The following is a 22,772-nucleotide window of genomic DNA, read 5'->3' on the forward strand; positions in this document are numbered from 1 at the left end:
ATGAATATGTAATTTATACTATGACTTTTATTATTTCTATTGCAGAGTAACGTGTTGACACTTACCATCGGAATTGTCAGAACTAGCGGACCCCTCCTCACTACTCAGCGAGCCAGCTTCTGATGATGAGTCACCACCTTCCAACTCAATTACACCACCCTGTAGACAAATTAAAGATATCAACATTTTTACACACACCCCGTTCAATTCAAAAGGGGGTATAAGTTACTACGGCCTGAGCCGAGGTTCGAACCCCTAGAAGTGTCCTCAGACTAAAATCGTATCCATCGGGCGGGAGTTGCCTTCAGCCGCTCCATAAGTCCTTCTGCGGGTTTGAAGTGCCATCTGCAGACCAACTGCAGCCAACAGCATTAGAATAATTCTAGAATTAAGTATATTTCACTAGCAATAAAATCAAATAAAAAGGTTGTACTAATTAACGAAACCTCCCCATTATCAAGAATTATTAATCATCAATCACTCAACCCAAGCTGTTTTATTTAACAAAACCCTCCATATTCAAGCATTATCCATCTATTTTATTTAACGTACTCCCCCTCCCCCCTTCCTTTATCAAGGATTAACAATCAATCATTCAACCCAACCTGTTTTATTTAACGAAACCCCCTCATCATCCAGTATACAAGTCAATCGATCACTCAACTCAAGCTGTTTTATTAAATAAAACCACCTATCATCAAGCTGTTTTATTTAATGAAACCCTCACATCCTCATGGTCAATCAACCACTATAATGGAACTGTGAGCTCACCTCATTGGCGGCTATAATCTCCGAGGACTTCAAACCGCTGTTGTCATGTTCTTCAGCGTCGAAGAACTCCGAAGCGGATACACACGAGGAGCTGTAGCTCAAGGATGTTGCGTGCCGCTTTATCTGGAGAATAAACGTGTTCATATTAGTGTTGGAATTATATATACAGCCATTTAGTTAGAAAAAGGTTATATATAACGAATGTTGTTACTTTATATATATTGTTAACCTACCAGGTTAACAATATAAATAAAGTAAAAATATGAATTATTTTATGGTAAATAAAGGTATTTATTTCTTCGATGTTAGTTTGTGACCACGGCTAGTGCAATCTAGTCGAAATGTTGAGAGAGGTAAACAATTTTATTTACCAAAATCATGTTAAGACCTGGTTAACAATATAAATGATATATATTAAAAATGAAAGTTCATTCATGTGAATGAATGAATAAATAAACTATTATTTGCAGTACAGCAGTATGAAATGAATACTTACAGCATACGAGTTGGGCCCCAATAATTCAAATGAATGAATGATGATTCATTTATTAATTCATTCACGTGAATGAATGAATAAATAAACATTTTCTGTCATTTGCAGTACAGTAGTATGAAATAAATACTTACAGCATCTGAGTTGGGTCCCATCGAGGATATTTCTGCGAGGTCAGACGCGTCGTGTATCCGGGAGAGGCGCGATCGTAACTCTGTGTATAAAACTTTACCAGTCATTATTTACATAAAAAGCCGACAAACGATTGTGAAACGAACTACTTGCCGAGGTTTTCGAAAGACTACAGCATGGGGTTTTCAAGGGTATATTAAAGGTTCTAAAGGGTTGGAAACGCGCACTTGACGCAGATGTATCAGGGGTCCATGGGCTATGGTAACCATTTAACATTGAATTGGGCCGTAAGCTTGTTTGTCAACATCGTAGTATAAAAAACGTTCATTAAAGATGGCCATCGACAGGGAATTCGTTCGTTCGTCGTTAAAATCCTTTCTTAGAGGACGCCTACGTCATAGCTTTATGTATGTAAAGTCTCAGCCCGATCGGTTTAAAATTGACAAAGTTTCATCCCCTTCGTGTTTATATTTTATTATTTTGTTGTATGGAAGATATCTATTTCTTTATTAATCAAAATTAATTCTTATTGGGATGCCTACGTCATAACATCTACCTGCATGCCAAATTTCAGCCCGATCCGTCCAGTGGTTTGGGCTGTGCGTTGATAGATCACTATGTCAGTCACCTTTGAGTTATATATATTTAGATTATTTGAGTAAACCTAGAGATAAAGTGTTTTAATTACGGTTATATGATCTAAATCTCGTGTTAAAGTTTAACAAAGAAAGAAGAGTGATGGAGTCTAACTGATGATGATTGAAGATTTGAAGGTGTCCTACCAGAGTTCTGATGCAGGGCAGAGGTGAGGTTGGTCCTGAGAGCCGCCAGCACGGCCCCGCCTGGGGCAGCCTCCGCGCCCTCCAGGGTCTCTACTGCCGCCCGCAGCCGCCCACGCTCGCATACCTGCAGAGCACGACTTATCTTAATAATAATCTATATATCTATACATATAAATAAAATTGGAGTGTCTGTTTGTAATATTGAAATAATCGTTTTCACTACATACATATGAATATAAATACGGTACATACACCAAAATAACATTTTTTATCATTTTTGTGTGTCTGTTTGTTCCGGCTAATCGCTGAAATGGCTGGACCGGTTTTGAAGGGACTTTTATTGGCAGGTAGCTAATGTAATAAGGAGTAACTTAGGCTACTTTAACTTTAGAAAAATTCGCTAATTTTTTTTTTTTAATTCCACGCGGACGAAGTCGCAGATACAGTCAGTTATTATTATTACATCTCAGGACAATTCTCACAGCGCTATCTAGTGCCAAGATAAGGGGGAAGGGGATTGTTAGTAATGTGGACTAATAACCTATTGGTAGACATATACCACGTCAGGATGACTTCTACGTGGCTTCCCCTGGAAACCATCGTGATAAATTTATGGTGAATTTACCACGGCCTGACCTGACCTCATGCTCATCTTATCATCCGCCACCGGTGCCCCAGCGTACTGACTACTGACCCTTTGCTAGTTATGTACCATGTCAGGTTGACCACCATGCAGTTCCCCTTGGAAGCCATCATGATAAATTGCCATTTGCCAAGATATACTGACTGACCTGACTACATGTTCATCTTATTCTCCACTGGTGCCCCTGATGGAGATATTCAGTGGATTAAACATATATAGCAGTAAATATAATTTGTTCTCGTTCCGATCAGTTGCACGTTACATATCAACTGTTACTTAGCAACATGATTACTTATTTGAAATGTAATGGAATAGACTTTTCTTCTAAAATCAAAGTGCCTAATGGCCAGTGTATACCGTAAGCGCAATCGGGTGCACCATTCCATTATCATCCACAAAAACAACTTACTAAAGTGGACAATATTGTCTTCAAGTTAGTCACCAAATCCTTAGCCAGCACCGAGAAGTCTTCCCTCAATTGGTGGTCTGGTGTTAAGCTGGTCAGCGAGGCGGGACCAGCCACTGTGCCTGTAGCTAGAGACTCCGCTCCGGGTAGAGACTGCGGTCTCGCCGCAGCACATGCTGTAATTCAAATACTGGTTAAAGCCAAAAACTGTATTGATATTAAATAATTAAATGATATAATTACGGAAATGTATCTATTTGTTTTAATATTTTTTTACGGATGTTTACTATTGTATATTTTATTTACTGAGACCACCAACGTTTAGGCATATAAATTGATACGGCTATTAAAAATAGGGGTTGGAGGTAGAAGGGTGAAAAATTAGGGTTGCATGTACTTTTTAATGCCATAACAAAAAACATTGTGTATAAAATGTATACCTAAAATGTTTTGGTATGGTCACCCTTATCATTTAGGGATATAAAAATAACAAAGGTATAAAAACGCCTACTTCCCAGATAGATAATAGATAACAACCTCATTCTCATTCTCAGACCTACAGAGTATACATATAAAATTCTATCAAAATCGGTCAAGCCATTTTGGAGAAGTATGACAACTAACATTGTGACGCGAGAATTTTATATATTAAAAGACGTGAAAATACTACACGTGTTCCCTTAAAAATACACAATCCTAAATTATCACCAACCCCTATTTTTTAATAGCGATATTAATTCATATGACAAAACAACGTTTGCTGGGTCAGCTAGTATTTTTATACAATATATTTGCGGCATCTATCTGTCTCTTTCTGTAGTTTGCTCAGACGCGAGACAGTTGCAAGTGTACTATTTTACACTTGAAAATAAGTGCATTTTCTTCACATAGTATAAAATGAAATCACTTCCGTTGTCTGTACGATTAAGTCTTTCAAATTACTCAACGGATTTTTATACAGTTTTGCCAATAGATAGTGATTCAAGAGGAAGGTTTAAAGTTATATTTAACACTAGCTGTGCCCACGCTTTGACTCGCATGAAATTTATAGCCTACTAGCTACTCGCCCTGGCTTCGCACGCGTGTACATGTATTATATACATAAATCTTCCACTTGAATCACTCTCTATTAAAAAAAACCGCTTCAAAATCCGTTGTGTAGTTTTAAAGATTTAAACATAGGGACGGACAGACAGCGACAGCGACTTTGTTTTATACTATGTAATGATTTAATTTAATTACTGTGAAGTTTGATCATCCGTTCAGTAGTTTTTGCGTTAAAGAGTAACAAACATCCATCCATACTCACAAATATGCGCATTTATAATATTAATAAGATTTTATATTACTTTTGTATTATTATATCGTTCTTTTTTATTGTTATCAATACATCTAAACATATAAATAAAATTGGAGTGTCTGTTTGTATATTAAAATAACCGTCTTTTACTACATTCATATGAATATAAATGCGGTACATACACCAAAATAACATTTTTTACAATTTTTGTCTGTCCGTCTGTTTGTTCCGGCTAATCTCTGAAATGGCTGGGCCGATTTTGACGGGACTTTTATTGGCAGGTAGCTGATGTAATAAGGAGTACCTTTTATTTTAGAAAAATAAAGTTAAATTCCACGCGGACGAATTCGCGGGGCCAGCTAGTTCAATATATATTTAATAATTTTTGTAATATTAAAGTATTTTGTATGCTACTTAGAATCCTTTCTGTCTGTACAACATATCTTTATGTGATCACGCATGTTTAACAAAGAATCTTGGATCTTTCTCAGAAATACAGCACGACAAGTTCATCAACAAATGTCTCACGTCTGCTCCCATCTACAATCACTGGTCAACACAAGTTTTGTTTCCTTCATTTTTTTCCTATTTTTACGGTTCCGAGTATGAAGAAAATACTGGGTGATTGCTAACAACTTAAATTTTTTATATGCAGTTTTTTATATATATATTATATATACATACATATATTATATGCACATTTTGACGTAAAAATATCGACTTCAATATTTCAATTCTTATTGACGAAGCCATATCGAAAACAACAGCAAAATATATTTCAGTGTCCAATAAAAAACGTAATTTGAACTTAGTAAAGTTAGCTGGAACTCAAACACAAAAACAAAAGAAAAAAAATATTGTTATATTTAAGGAATACGCGTTGATTCGAGGTAGAAACGGATAAAAATAGAAGGAAACAATTTTTATATTTTTGCTGGCCAGTGTAATGTATTTAAATATATTTCGCAATTGACATGAAACGCATATAAACATATAAATGACTTACAAGATAATAAAACACGAATAATCATTTGCAAATTTTGATGTTTCTAAATGAATGCTTTATAAATAAAGTAACCAAGAAGGATCAGCTTGCAAATATATACAGTTAATTATGAATACATACAAAACTCATATATACAATATCTGTATGTGATAATAATATATAATATATACAGGAGAATATGAAGATATATGTTGTAAAAATAAATGAAAATGGGCTGGAGAAAGAGCACGTTTGAAATATTATGACGGCCTCGGTGATTTAGTGGTTTAGCGCACCGCTATACTTGCTATGGTCGCGGGTTGGATTCCTCGCATGGTACACACATTTGTATTCATGAGTATGATTGTTTGTATCGATCTGGGTGTTTTCTATGTATATTATGTATATAGACAAGCCGTACAATTTCGAAAGAAAGAAAGAAAGAAAGAAAGAAAGAAAGAAAACTTGCACTCCGTACATATAGTCCTTATACAATAATGACGTCTAAGCTGTACTTTGATTAATTTAATTAATATCTACCAACCAGGGCCGCACTGCCCCTGTGTGCGAAGGCAATAGAGGCGCCGCGCGCCCCCATCAAATTTTATTTTAATTGAAACCAACAAAAGTAGCAAAAACTATTTCATACCTTATGCCATCTATCTAAATATATATAACTCAAAGGTGACTGACATAGGATCGGACTGAAATTTGGCATGCAGGTAGATGTTATGACGTAGGCATCCGCTAAGAAAGGATTTTGATTAATTCTAGCCCCAATGCCATAAAATACGGGATAAAAGTTTGTATGAAACTTGTCTCAGCCCGATCGGTTTAATATTGACAAAGTTTCATACAAACTTACATCTCCTACTTTATCCCCTTGGGGATAGAATTAATCAAAATCCTTTCTTAGCAGATGCCTATATCATAACATCTACCTGCATGCCAAATTTCAGCCCGATCCGTTCAGTGGTTTGGGCTGTGCGTTGATAGATCACTATGTCAGTCACCTTTGAGTTATATATATTTAGATTGTGGAATGAACTACCTGCCGAGGTTTTCTCACGAGACTACAGCATGGGGTTTTCAAGAAGGGTATATTAAGGTTTCTTAAGGGTCGGCAACGCGCACGTGACACCAGGTGTTCCAGGCGTCCATAGGCTATGGTAATCATTTACCATTAGACAGGCCGTATCTTTGTTTGCCACCATAGTATTATAAAAAAAATCTGATATTTGTATGTTTTGTGTAATGATTTTATATGATTTACTATTTTACACTATTATGGGAATGTATTAATAAAATGTAACTTAGAACCAACTCACTTTTGGAATATCTGTCACATTCTCTCAACGTCGTGGAAATGTACTGACACACTATTTTTGCCACTGTCACCACCACACCGCCACTGTCACTTGACATTTTCAGGACAACAATCCAAAAATACTATAAAGTACTCATATTATATCAAAACAATGTTAAACTAAACCTTCATCCAATAATAATAGAAACTAATATCATTAATACAATTAAAATAAAACATATAACCTTCTTCCAATAAAAACTCGTTTCATTATAAATTATTACAATCAAAATAAAACATATACGACTCCACAGTTTCTTTGTTTATAGCAATTTAATTGTAAGCGTTTAGTTTTAATGTAACTTTTCAATGCAATCAGTTACGTAGTGAAGTATGCATGTAAATGTACCGAATAAATTGAGTAACACAATAACTTTTATGTACAAACAAAAATAAACTGTACTAGCAAGTAATTATAACACAAAATTGCAACCACAGTGTTATTAAATGAATGGATTGTTTTAGACTGAGTTCATTTTCTTACTAAATTATATTAAGAACAAAGGATCGGATTGTACCAATTACTTTCGATGGCAAATTGATCTCTATTGCTATGTGTTAAGGTAGGAAGTCCGGCAAGATTATTGTGGTTTAAGATGAAGTTTGCAGACTGTAGTTTATCTTAGATAATGCCGACGTTACAAGGTCATATCGGCCCAAGATTACACTATATATGAAGCTATTTTTTTTCGTTGATTATAATGTTATTCTCTCTAAACACCTTCGAGCTCTACACATGACACACCTTGGTGGTACAGTGGTTAGAAATACTGATTCACCTTCATATGGTTGTAGGTTCGATTCCCAGATAGTGTACTAAGTGTGTTTCTTTTCATTGGTATTTTTCATGTATTACACGACAGCTCGGTGGTATAGCGGTTAAAAATACTTTTTTAAATATTCCTATGATTGTTGGTTCCTATGGTCAAGGGTTCAATTCCCGCATAATGTATACATGCATATGAATATAAATATCGTACATACACCAAAATAACATTTTATTTTAAAATTTGTCTGCCTGTTTGTTCATTCCGGCTAATCTCCGTAAAGGCTGGACTTTTATTGGCAGGCAGCTGATGTAGTAAGGAGTAACTTAGGCTATTTTTATTTTAGAAATTTTCTTTTATTTTATAAAAAGTAAAATTCCACGCGGATGAAGTCGTGGGTACAGCAAGTTATTTATACAAAAAAATATATCTAAATATACCTATCAGTCGTCTGGCACCAATAACAAGAAACGACTAGATGGCGCTGTTTGAATAGTCGTGATTTACCATCAGATAGGCCGTATGCTAGATTGCCAACATCGTGGCATAAAAAATAAGCCGAGTGCACACTGGATTTAAAAAAATATATGAATATTAAATAAATATTACGTATGTATTTACAAAAAAAAATCGAAGTATTTATATCAGTTGTCTAGTACCCATAACACAAGCTCTGCTTATCGTGAGACTAGATGGCGCTGTGTTAATTGTCCAGGGTTATGTATGTATGTATATGCCGTAGAAAAAGCACAGAGATGCAATGTCTTGCAAAGCTCGTATCGTTTCGGAAATACCATTGCTGGAAGGTGATTCCACAATGTGGTTGTGCGTGTATCTTAGCGAGTGAAAATCATTAAACAATGGTAACTACAGAAGTAACAATGATGATGTTTAATATTTATTATTATTTGTGATATCATGATATAGCATCAACATTCGAGCATTGGCTATGTGATGTATATACATAGTGAAAAGTGTACTAGTTGGGAAAACGGGGGAAAAATAAAATAAAATAACAATCTTACGAACTAAAGTAGAGGCCAGAAATGTTGAAAGAAACGCTGGAAGACAAACGAGAAAGTGTTCATTATATACTTTAAAAATGAAATTCAACATTCAACTATATATGTATTGATATAAGACTTATAATTAAACGTCACACTTTTATTATTGATTTTATAAATGGAACAAATATGTATTTGTTCTGTAAATCAGGTCTCGCGTTCTACATTCAACTATATGAGTATTGACATAAGACTTATAATTCAACGCCATATATCTATTATTAGTTAATACACAGAAAGAGTTCATTAAAAATTTAAAAAATGGAACAAATATGTATTTGTTGTATAAATCAGGTCTCGCGTTCTACATTAAACTATATCTGTATTGCCATAAGACTTATAATTGAATGCCATATATCTATTATTAGTTAATATATAGAAAGAGTTCATTGTAGATTTTAAAAATGGAATAAATATGTATTTGATGTATAAATCAGGTCACGCGTTCTACATTCAACTGTATATGTATAAACATAAAACTTATAATTCAATAACGTTATACTTCTATTACAGATTTTATAAATGGAATAAATATGTATTTCTTGAATAAATCAGATCTTGCGTTCTATATTCAACTATATAGGTATTGGCATAAGATTTATAATTAAACGTCATTTTCATCTATTAAAACGAACATATATTTTTTATTTAGGTTGAAAAGAAAGTGTCTGAAGAATCCATTAATTATGAAACTTATAATTTATGGACTAAATATCCACTGAACCTGCTATCTTATTAATTAATATATAAGATCTGTTCTGAGTAAATACCAATATTTTGTAAATAAACATTCTTTTCATTTCATATCCGACTGGACCTATTACGTCGGAACTGTCACTCGAATATAGCTAATATTATAATGAGTAACTTAAACTTAGGTTACTTTTATTTTAGAAAGTTTGCGTGATACAGTCATCCATCCATCCATCCAGACTTAGAAACTGACGCGTTATAATATAAGATTTATAGCAACACTAGCCGTATATAGCCGATTGCTCTACGGATTTTACGATTGTTTAAACGAGTCATGCCCATAAGCTTCATTTATAGGGCAAAGCAACAAATTGTAGCCAGACCGACATGCCTCAGCGATATCTTTGTGCATCGTGTTACGTGAACTAGTCTTGGTAGTTCGCGATCTAACTAGTTCGCAGATCTTTCGCTCTTTAGTTCGTTTCATAAAACAATATAGTTCTTATTTTTCGACGACGACGATGGTACTTAAGTTGTCTGTCCTGTACTAACTTAATAAACATAAAAAATTGACAATAACTTAACAAAATGTCAAACTAATAAAATTCGACAATAACATATATTTTTATTATTAAGTTAGTAGAGGACAGACAATTTAAGTACTATAGTCATCGTCAACCTCATATTGTATTAATCTACACATATAAATAAAATTGGAGTGTCTGTTTGTAATATTGAACTAAACGTTTTTTACTACATGCATATCAATACACCAAAATAACATGGAATATATATATAACTCTGAAATGGCTGTACCAATTTTGACAGGACGGAACAGCAGCTGATGTTGTAAGGAGTTGACCTAGGCTAGTTTTATTTTAAAAAATAATGTTTTTAAAAATAAAATTCCACTAGGACGAAGTCGCGGGAATAGCTAGCTTACTAATAAAGGCTATAACAGAATAGCAGAGTGGGTGGACTCACTGCCGCCTGTCAGTTATAGAATGTTTCGTCTCGATCATTACTTTTCAACATTGTAAACGGCAATTATTTTTATTTCTTTTTAAATTTAGAGACTTTTGTACCATCTAAGTACATGCCAGTCCCATTGTACCCTAAAACTAATCTCTCCATTACCTCACCAGTGAACAAATTGCATTAGCCGCATTGTAATAGTTTATTATTTGAGACAAATAAAGATTACTATAATTATCTCATTAAATAAAATAAGAACAGAAGAGGGAAAACGATAAAACAGAAAGTACTATAATAAAAATATATATATTTTTAACCTTATATGCAGTCATAAAACAAGAATTTTAAGGGCAGAGGTATCCATACTGCTTTCCGCTGATTCGTGAGCGAACGAACTAATACGCAAAAGAGCTGCGAACTAAATAGAGCGCTCAGAGAATCGAACTATTATTGCGCAAGACTAGATGGCATTTTGTTTTACTGTGTTGCCATGCTTACGCGGAAAAATAAAACTTACCAATTTCGTAGAATCCTTGTTTAGACATAATGTTCAAAATTATTCACACCAATTAAAACGCCAATGTATTAAACAAAAAAATATTGAATTTTATAAAAACATAAATAAATTACAAACACGATTTGTGCATATAGGTACAAAAAACAAGGTAACAAATATCTTAGTTTCGCTATTATATCGCCTTGTTTGTGGCAACACTGGACAGTAATTCAGGCAGGAGTCGGGTGTTGGAATTACGTTAATATTACCTAGAAACCAAAGTTAATAATTGCATGGTACAATTTTCTAAGTCTAACAAGTCTAAGTTAATTTTTTATATACAAGAAATATTTTCTTTAGTTATTTGTATTCACGTTTGTTTGAATACAAACTACTAAAATGGATAAATATCTATACATATAAATAAAATTGGAGTGTCTGTTTGTAATACTGAAATAACCGTTTTATAAATACGGTACATACGACAAAATATTTTTTATTATCAACTTTTGTCTGTCTGTCTGTTTGTTCCGGCTAATCTCTGGAATGGCTGGACCGATGTTGTAGCTGATGTAATAAGGAGTAACTTAGGCTACTTTTATTTTAGAAAAATAAAGTTAAATTCCATGGGGATGATGTCGCGGGAACGGCTGGTTAAAGATATAAATTTGAAGTTTGTAGTCTTAGAAAATTGTATCATCATCTATAAAGACAACATGTAAGCGGGTATCTTCTTAGGATTTCGCTACACTAACACCTTCACGTCTAACATGTAGAGGCAAAATGAACTGTATTTGAGGTGTAAATAAGGTCGCTTACCTATGGGCAGGGAAGCCGCCGAGTTTGGTATAGAGGACGCTCCCCCTCCAGGTGAAGGCGGCGCAGTGAGTGCTGATAGTGCCTGCAATTGTATTATTATATCACAATGAGTTATATTAAAATGAGTTATATTAATGAGTTATCTAAAATGACTCATATTTAACTCAATAAATTTATTAATGAACACATTTGTATTGTATTTAAAATATTTATTTACTTTTAAGGATCACCATAGGATATAACATATCGTCGGTTGAATAGAAAAATGGCAGTATTCAAAATGTAATTTTTTTTTACAAAACAAGCACTTAATTTTTTTTTTTATTTATTTAAATTATTTTTTCCTTACAAATTTACAGAGAAGTATTATATATCATTTTAAAAGTATTTAGATAATGATTAAGACGGCGTGGTTAATTTAATTTACTTATATAAAAGGAGGCAATTCTAGCTTCTAATTTTGAAAAATGTCATTTTTCTATTTAATTGACGATGTAATAATACAAATAGAAATGAAATGAAATGTTCAAATAAAAAAATGATAAATTATAAAAACAAACATAATTTAATAAATCTATACATATAAATAAAATTGGTGTGTCTGTTTGTAATATTGAAATAACCGTTTTTTACTACATGCATATGAATATATATACGATACATATACCAAAAATATAATTTTTGTCTGTCTGTCGGTCTGTTTGTTCCGGCTAATCTCTGATATGGCTGGACCGATTTTAACAGAACTTTTTTTGGCAGGTAGCTGATGTAATAAGGAGTAACTTAGGCTACTTATATTTTAGAAAAATAAAGTTAAATTCCACGCGCACGAAGTCGCGGGAACAGCTAGTAGTAAATATATACTGCAATAGTTAAGGTATACAAATTGAAAACTGTCATATATAAATAACGTTATTTGTAAAAAAAAATAATTTTCAGCTAAAATCCATCCACACTATAATAACTTTTTTTCTCTATAGACTACATCATGGGGTTTTTCAAGAAGGGTACATTAAGGTTTCTTAAGGGTCGGCAACGCGCACGTGACGCCCCTGGTGTTTCAGGCGTCCGTAAGCAGCGGTAACTGTTTACCATCAGATGGGCTGTATGCAAAATTTCTCAGCTTGTTCTATACTATAACACGTATGTATTATACATGTAAACCTTCCTTTTGAATTATTCTATCTATTGTTAAAAACTGCATTAAAATTCGTTGTGTAGTTTAAGATATCTATACTAACAGTGGAAGCGTCTTCATTTTATAATACGTAAAGAGGACTATCAAGTATCTATTACCATAGTATGCTGAGCTAATTTACTTTAATTTCTATTATTTGAGGTTGCATATCATAAAGATGTCAATTCATTTTAAATGAAATCAAAAATAATTTATTCATGTACACATTTTCATCGCTTACATCCACATTACATCGTCCAGTTCAATATACAGATTCAATTGAGAAGAACTGGTAAGAAACTCAACTAGAGTTTACTTAACTTTGATGTAACAAACATATTTCACATTTATAAGTTCATTATACAGATTCAATTGACAAGAACTGGCAAGAAACTCAACTGCGGGCTAAAAAGGAGTATCCAGAGCCGTAAAACATTAATAATAATAATAAAAAGGATTTTTTACGTAATTTACTGAACTTTGATGTGACAAACACAGTCATTTCACATTTATATTATTACTAGCTTTTGCCCTTGGCTTCGCTCGTGTTAATTTATGCCCTTAGGGGTGGAATTTATTAAAATCCTTTCTTAGGGGATGCCTACCTCATAATAGATTTATGCATGTAAAGTCTCAGCCCGATCGGTTTAAAATTGACAAAGTTTCATACAAACTTTCATCCACTATTTTATCCCCTTGGGGGTAGAATTAATCAAAATCCTTTCTTAACGGATGCCTACGTCATAACATCTACCTGCATGCCAAATTTCAGCCCGATCCGTTCAGTGGTTTGGGCTGTGCGTTGATAGATCACTATGTCAGTCACCTTTGAGTTATATATATTTAGAAATACGGATGTTGTTCTACATTAGTGTTTTGAAGCGTGGTACATACAACATTACAAATCAAGCGTCAAGCGTAACATATAGAGACGAGAACAAACAAAAGCAATTATTATATTCACTTTTACATCGCACATTTTGTATAGTACAGATGACAGTCCACAATTTGAAACCTTAAAGTTATAACAAAATTGTAAACAATAGCAAGTAGTAAAGTGTATATATTATAACTAGCAGATCCAGCGACACGTTGCAGTGGCTAAGGTTCTTGAATAAGATAATATTGCGACTATAAATTGAGATGTAAGCTATCCTATCTTTCAAGTTGTATCAAATTGCATACAATGTGCAAATCAAATTTGCAATCGGTCCAGTAGTTTAAGAATCTATCGCGGACAAACAACGTGACACGTAATTTTTATATATGAAGATTTACTAACATAGTTTGTAAGCTATTTAGTAACATAATATGGATGTAATCCGAATGAAATAAAATAAATAAATAGAATAAAGGGCTATTATTTTATTGATCCCATTACGTCCTAAATGACCGGAATTTGGCATTCAAGTTTGAAATCCTGCCATACAATGAGTGCGGGTAGCATAAAATCTGGAACCACCGTCCTTTAAGTTTTCGAGGCTATTCTTTCGAATGTTTAAGTTTAGAATTGTCTAGAATAATCTTTAACCTTGAAAAAAATTATAACAAGCCTAAAGATATTTCTCCATTTTTAGATTCAAAATGTTTCTATAACAAACCTATCAGAAAAAGATATAAAAGAAAAATATCTCCATTTTTAGATTCAATAAAGATGTTTACATTCAGCCGCTTCATTACTCGCGCCAAACCGATATGAATGTAAAAAAAGTGCCAGTCCTTAGAAACGCGCACGAAAAACCGACAAAAGCGCCGGGAAAAATAGTGTTTCCTGCGTGTTTAAACTCTCGCGCTTCACTTAACTGCCTACTCAGCTGAGTGTTTTTAACCGTTACTTTTCCTTATTTCTACATTTTTCGATTCATAAACACATTTTTATGAATTTCTATTCGATTCGACCAAACCAATTAAGTGATCCGATACTAAAAGAAAAATATCCTGCTTCAACAAATAAAGCTATCCTGGCCGCACTCATTGTACTGTTACAGAGAGGGTCAATGACAGTTAAAAAAAATACACAGTTAAGCAGAAAAGCGCGAGTTTGGTCTTAACCGAAACTGCGAGTAATTTTAAAGGAATGTATGAATTGGTATTGTCTTATTAATACAGCTAACACGGCGTCTTCAGAACTGTTCTTAGGAAGTGTTTGTAAAACTATAACAGTACGGCAACAGTTCAAACTTGAGTACCAAATTTGGATCGTTTAGTCCGTAATTAGTAAATAAATTAACTAAAAAATCATGGTAAATAAGCCGAACTTAATGCTAGAAACATTTTACCAGTTAATCTTTGGGATGATTGGTAAATAAAGAAGTATCTTAATTAAATAACAAAAGATAATAGTTAAAAACAATAGCTGCCGGTACACGACACGTTCTTTCACGCGCGGGAAAGCCAGCACGCGCATCGTGAGTTTATTTTATTGTGAGTGAGTGAGTGAATGAGTGAGTCACACACTGAATGAGTAAAGTTTATATTTTAGTTTATTATCGTGTTCACTAGCGATTGCGCCTATTTTTCATGTTATTTAAGATTCTTTTATCCATTTCGGTTATCGTACAGTTCTTTTCTCCAAATAACGTTAAAAAATTATGAATTATCAATAACTCTATAATTATCCCTTTGATTCATAGTTAGATGTCCGCCATTTTGTAAAAATAATTGATTATTACAAAAAGGCGCTAAAGCACGCACGTTTTAAGGACGTGGGAATGCGGGAGATGGCTGCCAGCGCGGTGTTTCTCGTTCTCTCTGTCTACATTTACATGGTCATTCATTATTGTGTGAAAGTCGATTCGCGCGTGAAAGAACGTACATGTAAAGACAGCTAATAGATATGGGACACAGTCACCTAGGTACATAACATAATAATTGCATTTAATAATGTCTAGTAAGACAAATTCAATATTGTCTACTAGGCACTGCTGTATCTAAACTGTGTCACCCCACCTTACATTTTCCTATTTTTATTTAGTATACAAGATCATTATTTCTATGTACATATTGTCAGTTTATTATCATCTGTAATATACATCGTCTCGACCAGCAACATCTTATTAATTACCCGCAACAATAGACATATAATTATTATTACAAACATATATATGTATATATATTTGACTCATTAACTATTAAAGGATCAAATTAATTAACTAAAACGATCGTATATAAGTGACATTATATAACGAACTTTAATGATTCATCTTTCGATTTATATCGTTCATTCTCGTAGCGTTGTAGTAAATCAATTGAGATAGGTAGTCGGTTCGATTCTGTGGTATATAAAATGTATATGGTTCAATATTTACCATATGGGAGTTGGACGAGTCTACGTGCGGTGGCGCGAGTTCCACGGACGCGCATTTGCTATTCGATTTCTTTTTGCGCAATCCAAACTTGCGCCGGTCTTTTTTGACATTCGGCGAGGCGCCTTCTAGTGACACCTGCACGGAAATATACACACTACTGCAAATCTAATATTAGTACCACTACTACTAACATCATATAGAGATAACATCACTTTAGTCCTAGTGGTTTAATGTATAAGGGTAGTTGTAATTGGGTAATTTTAGAAAATATTGTAACTGTATAAATTTCTTTTCGTGTAACGCAAACTTGCGTCGATAATTTTTGACATTCGGCGAGGCGCCTTCTAGTGACACCTGCACGGAAATATACACACTACTGCAAATCTAATATTAGTACCACTACTACTAACATCATATAGAGATAACATCATTTTAGTCCTAGTGGTTTAATGTATAGGGGTAGTAATTTTAGAAAATATTGTAACTGTATAAATTTCTTTCCGTGTAACTCAAACTTGCGGCGATCATTTCTGACATTCGACGAGGCACCGTCTAGTGACACCTGTACGAAAATATACACACTACTGCAAATTTAGTATTAGTACTACTACTACTAACATTGTACAAAGACACCCTCAATTTAGTCCGATATTATTTATAGGGGCCAGTACAGAACAAATCCTTATTCTATTTATTTTTGCGCAACACAAATTTGAGCCGGTCTTTGACATTCGGCGAGGAGACATCTAAATGAACATATTCACACTGCCATTAGTACTACTACTACTAACATTATACAAAGAATTTAGTCCTAGTGAATTTATATATACCTAGTAATTTAACAAAATATTGTAACTGCATAAAAATCTGATTAAATTTATTTTTGTGTAACCCAAACTTGCGCCGAATTTTTTTGACATTCGGCGAGGTGCCTTCTAGTGACACCTGCACGGAAATATACACACTACTGCAAATCTAATATTAGTACCACTACTACTAACATTATACAGAGATAACATCATTTTAGTCCTAGTGACTTTATAGGGGGTAGCAGTTTTAGAAAATATTGTAACAGTTGAATGTTTTTAACTATTCTAATGCTGTTGGTCGCAATTGGCCTTTACAGCGCTTTCAAACACTAGGGGGCGAGTGCAGATGGCACTTTAAACAGATCTTATGAACTGGCTGTACAGTGTACACTAAGATAAAATTCAGGACCTACGAACGGTTTCTTAAAAAGAAAACAGAAAGCTACATACTTTTTACATTGTAATTAGTTTTCTGTTTCAGTTTATTATCATGACTGTTATAAATTTCTCGATGTACTTTACAAGGTACCTGTTCCAATATATACTGAATAAAAAGTCCGGACTGTTCGCCATATTGCTGTTAATTAGTAAATTATTTAAAACATATTACATATAGTTTAATCTTGAAGGTTCTATTCCCAATGTTTCTTAGTATCTTGGTATATTTTGGTTACACTAGATGCATTTTACTGTACAGTTTACAATACGTCCACTTCAACTTGAGCTATCAATTGTACCTGGAACGTAACCTACATTAGGTTGGTCCTAATTTTCAAATATCTTTGTATCTATCTATATACAGGTTATCACAAAAGTCTATAGATACTATATAGATAAACCGAAAAAATCGTCGTTATGAAAGTATAGGTCTTTAAAAAAAGGTAAAAAATCAGCACCCTGTAGTGATTTTTGATATTTTAATCTTGTTGCTAGAAATTATAACTTATGCGGCTTTACTTTTGGAAATTACTTCGCCCTGTGGTTAAGAAACTATAGGTGTATAAAAAAATGCTTAAAATCAACAACCTGTATAATTCATTTTAATTTTGTTGCGAGAAATTGAATCTTATGCGGCTTTTTTTTGGTATATAATGAGTTGTACTCTGAGTGTTTTCGGTTTATCGTTTACTTTTGGGACACTTTGTATATATATACACCCAGTATATATTATTGCATTGCTGAGCGTAGTAAACAAAAAGTGAGCTATCGCGGGACGCCTAGTACATGTGAAACATTGAAATAAATAAACTATTCACTTTCTAAAGACAATTGTTAGTTACGGTGTTACATAATTAAGACCTATAACAACCCAGAACCTTTCAATAACGCCATCTAGTTCCAAACCTATGTACTAATGATGTTAAACAACTCACAAACATTTAAATACATACACAATATACATAGAAAACACCCGGAACCAATATAAACGATCATACTTATGAATACAAAATTTTAGTATTACGCGAGAATCGAACTCGCGATTGAAGTAAGACGGTGTTATTACTAGACCATAGAGGCTATTTCTCTCTCGAATATTTACTATGTTTATCTGTTAAGTTGCAATTAGTAATCTCCGTCCCAAATATAAGAAATATTTATTGATACCGACAGAGACAGCTGATAGTGAAAGAGACAGATATACTGCGCCGACGAACAGTGTGACAAAGACAAAGCAATGCAACAGACAGAGACAGATGTACGTACGTCGGTGTCGTGATGCACTTGTTGTTGTAATTCCAGCGCGTCCAGCAGCCGCTGTAACTGCTGAACTGAGAGCTGCGCTTGACCAAGCTCTTTTGACGCGTTCTCAAGAGGACCACCTGACTCTGCAACAGTATAATACGTCGTGTAATTTTTTTAATAATAAAATCGTAAAGAATAATAATATACTTTGTTATTTGCTTATGTAAGTGATTTGTTAAAATCTTATAAATGAAATAACATAAACCGTATTTTTTTTTAAATAACTGCAATGGTAGTTGTTGTTCCATTTGCTGGTATCAATCGTGCCTTTATACATGAACAAAAAAAAACGCAGTAAAAAAAACAATACAAAAAAATATACCCAAGTATCGTGAACTTTATAAATGAACAAAAAAACTAAAAATAATATCAAAAAAACTATGAAAAACCAAAATAAAAAATAACAAAAAAAAAATGTCTTCTTAAGATAGGTTAAGTTATTTTTATTTTATTACTCTTAGCTTTTTATTAAGTATCACGTCCTAAGAGGCTTAAATCCAGTCTTCCGGGGATTGTTGTCCCCGGATGACGGAGCAAAGGGGCCCAGAAAGACCAACCTTTACCTTCCTAAATGGGCCTGGATGATCAGTCCTTCATACATGAACAGTACCGTCGGCCGTGGCACATATGTTTCAGCAATAGGAGGACTATGATATCATGTTTTCATTTAACTAATAATATAAGTCACATCAGGTCAGCTGGTAGAGACCACTTTCAGATCTCTGAATGAGTGTCCAATCCACCTTTACTTACATTATCTTTAATTTCGATGTACCTACTATTTGAAGTTACAATTAAAGCGTAAAAATAGCACTTAAGTTTATTTTTATAACCGCCACATGCATTAAAAATATTTATTACAAACAAAGGTTAAGGTTCCTCGCACAATACAAACATTTGCATTTATGAGTATGATTGTTTGTATTGGTCTGAATGTTTTCTATGTATATTATGTTTTTTATTATTAATAATTATACATATATAATACTTACAAAATAAAAAAAACTTATTAACACGTTAAAGACCGCATGCCCACCGGTGGGTCACTCCGCAACGAAAGTTTTTTTTTATAACACAGGGGACAATGAGCATGCGGCTCACCTGATGGTAAGTGATTACCGCCGCCCATGAGCACCCGCAACACCAGGGGAATTGCAAGTACGTTGTCGGCCTTTTAAAAAGGAATAAGCTCTTTTCTTGAAGGTTTCAATATCGTATCGGTTCGGAAATACCATTGCTGGAAGGTGATTCGACAATGTGGTTGTGTTGTGCAAAAAGTAAAGTTACTCGTAATGACCCGTGGGCACTTTAATTGAAATAAATCTAGGAGTTAAATAATGTCTACCTCAAATGATTGTACACTAAAAACATATTTAAATAATTATATACGTAATCATTACATAGTATAAAATAAACTCGCTGTCGCTGTCTGTCCGTCCCTATGTATGTTTAAATCTTTAAAACTACGCAGCGGATTTTCACGCAGGTTTATTTTATATATAGAGGGATTCAAGAGGAAGGATTATATCTATAATACATGCACACCCGTGCGAAGCCGGGGTGAATAGCTAGTTAACAATAAAAAATGCCGGCCCCTATGTGAGGAATAAGATTTTTCAATGCGATCTTCAAAGTGTTAAAGAATTTGTAACCGTTTGTTTAGTTTCAATTACACAATCTGTTTAGATTGGGAATAAACCGACTCGTGTAGATAGTCCACGGTTATTATTATTTATTTCGGGTTCTATTAACACAGACACACGAAAGCTGAGCTTTTATGTATACAGTTTATTACCATGACAACTAAATTAAACTTAACATGCTTACGATTAAAAAATAAGAAAAAAAAATGCGTGAACTCTTTTATTATTAGGCAGGGTTATATATTTTAATTATATTTTTATTATTTGACCGTAGGAGTGTACAATGGACAAAGTTTGACATGCACTATTGATATATATGTGGAATCTACTTAAATCTCTATTAAGTATTGTTAGTACGAGAAATGATGGTTAATATTATTGACTCAGCATATCAAGGAACTATAAGGGAACATGTGCGAAAAATTCCAGTGATTACTATTATTAGGTGCTTTAGTTTGAAAATATGATTGATAATGCATATCATTACATAGTATATAACAAAATCACTGTCGCTGTCTGTCCGTCCCTATGTATGCTTAAATCTTTAAAACTACGCAACGGATTTTAAGCGGTTTTTTAATAGATAGAGTGATTCAAGAGGAAGGTTTATATGTATAATACATGTACACCTGGGCGAAACCGGGGCGAATAGCTAGTTTTATATATTTTACGATACATACTAGTGCAAATATATACAGTGAATTAATTAGTTGCGTAGCAGCGTTAGACATATAAAATGAGACTTTATCTTCTTGTAGATAGCACACAGAATTGAATCTACAGATACTATTAAGAAGAACGAGTCAGATATCTGACATATCATTACCACAGGCAGCAGACTCAAAGTGTATTCTATGTAATATCTAAAAAGGCTCATTTTACTATGATAAGGTTAATTGTTAAAACGTAAGCACTTGCGAGGCTACAATATCGTCTTCTCTGGTCATTTAACCAGAGTTCGTACCCAAGATCCAGCTGGCCAGTCGACCACCGGGTGTTCCAGAGACGAAGCCAGCTTGTGGCCCGCGCAGCGGCTGGGACGTGGGGCTTATTAGCCCTATGGAAGATGTAAGAAGACTATTACTGATTCTTTAGATAAGTGCAAAATATGTTTTTTAATTCCTGCTTGCCTACTATTTTAATGGATCAATTCTTACTTAATTTATATTTACCAAAGGATATACTGGAATTACCCTTAAATAAATTCAAAACATCTGCTAAATCATATTTACTGAGCAAAGCCTATTAGTCTATTACTTGAACTCATGCATGGCAATAGTTGTTCCTGCACTGGATTTTCATTTAATGTTAGACATAGACACTTAGATAAATATACATTGTAAATAAACTGGCTTAAAAAAAAGTAATTCAATTGAGTTTCTTGCCAGTTCTCCGCAATTGGTTTTATATGCTGAATTGGATGGTATGGAAAAAATTATAATATAAAAAATTTTACGTTCTACATGAATAAATGTTTTTTGAATTGGAATTTATTATTTTACTTAATTCAGCTACCATATGTATGTGTGAGATCACAAATATTAAGCGTGGAAATCTGACCATCGCTACTCGAAGCGTTACCTTCCTTATGAGTGATCAATTTCAAAGCGTTATTAAATCTACACCCATATTGCGATATGGGCTTACAATAGTTGTGAAAAACCTGATTTTTTCTTTCTAAAGCTTAACTAACTACAATGACCTCGACTTCGTATCATCATCATCAACTGCTTCTTCCTTATCCCATTTATTTGTGGTCGGCGTAATATGTTTTTCTCTTCCATTCATCTCTGTTCGTAGTCATCTTATTTACTCCTTTTCTTATCACATCATCTTTCACACAGTCCATCAATCTCTTTTTTGGCCTACCTCTGCCCTTATAACCATCCACGATCATATGTAACACCTTCCTTAAAATATTATCTTCATTCCTACGCATTACATGCCCATACCATGTTAGAGGATTACTCTTCAATCTTTCTATACTTCGTATACTTCGTTAAATTTATAGTAATTTATTTTAAACAGCACTATAATCTGAGAGACCTTTAAATAGAAATAGTGTTGTAGTTTGTTTGCGACATTGATACTAAATTATTTAAATTATACTAACCGGAACAATAAGATGGTTCACTAGTGCATCTATATATAGTCATCAAGTCATCGCTTCTTTCTCGAATATCAGATATAGAATCACACTCTGAGCTAGTTTTGAATATATCTTTTTTTGTTACGGCTAATGGGTAAATTTTGAATCTGTTCTTAACCTTATTTTCTTTATTCAGATGGTACGATTGGTTATCAGTTTGTGATTGAATTGACACTTTCATTGAAGGCGTTAAAAGTATTATTTGCTTGATCAAATCTTGTCCCGCTTTTGGTTTCCTTTCAACTTTTAAT

At 33.6% G+C, this 22,772-nt stretch overlaps 1 protein-coding gene across 1 annotated transcript in view; it reads right to left on the reverse strand.

Annotated features, from left to right (window-relative positions):
- The window catches only part of LOC131849754 (oxysterol-binding protein-related protein 3-like), a 66,168-nt gene that overhangs the window by 10,025 nt on the left and 33,371 nt on the right, over positions 1-22,772 (reverse strand). The window contains exons 7-15 of the mRNA XM_059199870.1: positions 21,337-21,429; positions 18,691-18,812; positions 16,178-16,312; positions 11,693-11,774; positions 3,231-3,403; positions 2,179-2,302; positions 1,399-1,490; positions 772-894; positions 60-159 (exon numbers count right to left, since the gene is read on the reverse strand). Of these exons, the coding sequence (XP_059055853.1) occupies positions 60-159; positions 772-894; positions 1,399-1,490; positions 2,179-2,302; positions 3,231-3,403; positions 11,693-11,774; positions 16,178-16,312; positions 18,691-18,812; positions 21,337-21,429 (1,044 nt within the window). The remainder of the gene's footprint in view (positions 1-59; positions 160-771; positions 895-1,398; positions 1,491-2,178; positions 2,303-3,230; positions 3,404-11,692; positions 11,775-16,177; positions 16,313-18,690; positions 18,813-21,336; positions 21,430-22,772) is intronic.

Source organism: Achroia grisella, unplaced genomic scaffold, assembly GCF_030625045.1.
Source record: "Achroia grisella isolate CSIRO2021 unplaced genomic scaffold, CSIRO_AGI_Agris_v1 utg660, whole genome shotgun sequence".
Lineage (NCBI taxonomy): Eukaryota > Metazoa > Arthropoda > Insecta > Lepidoptera > Pyralidae > Achroia > Achroia grisella.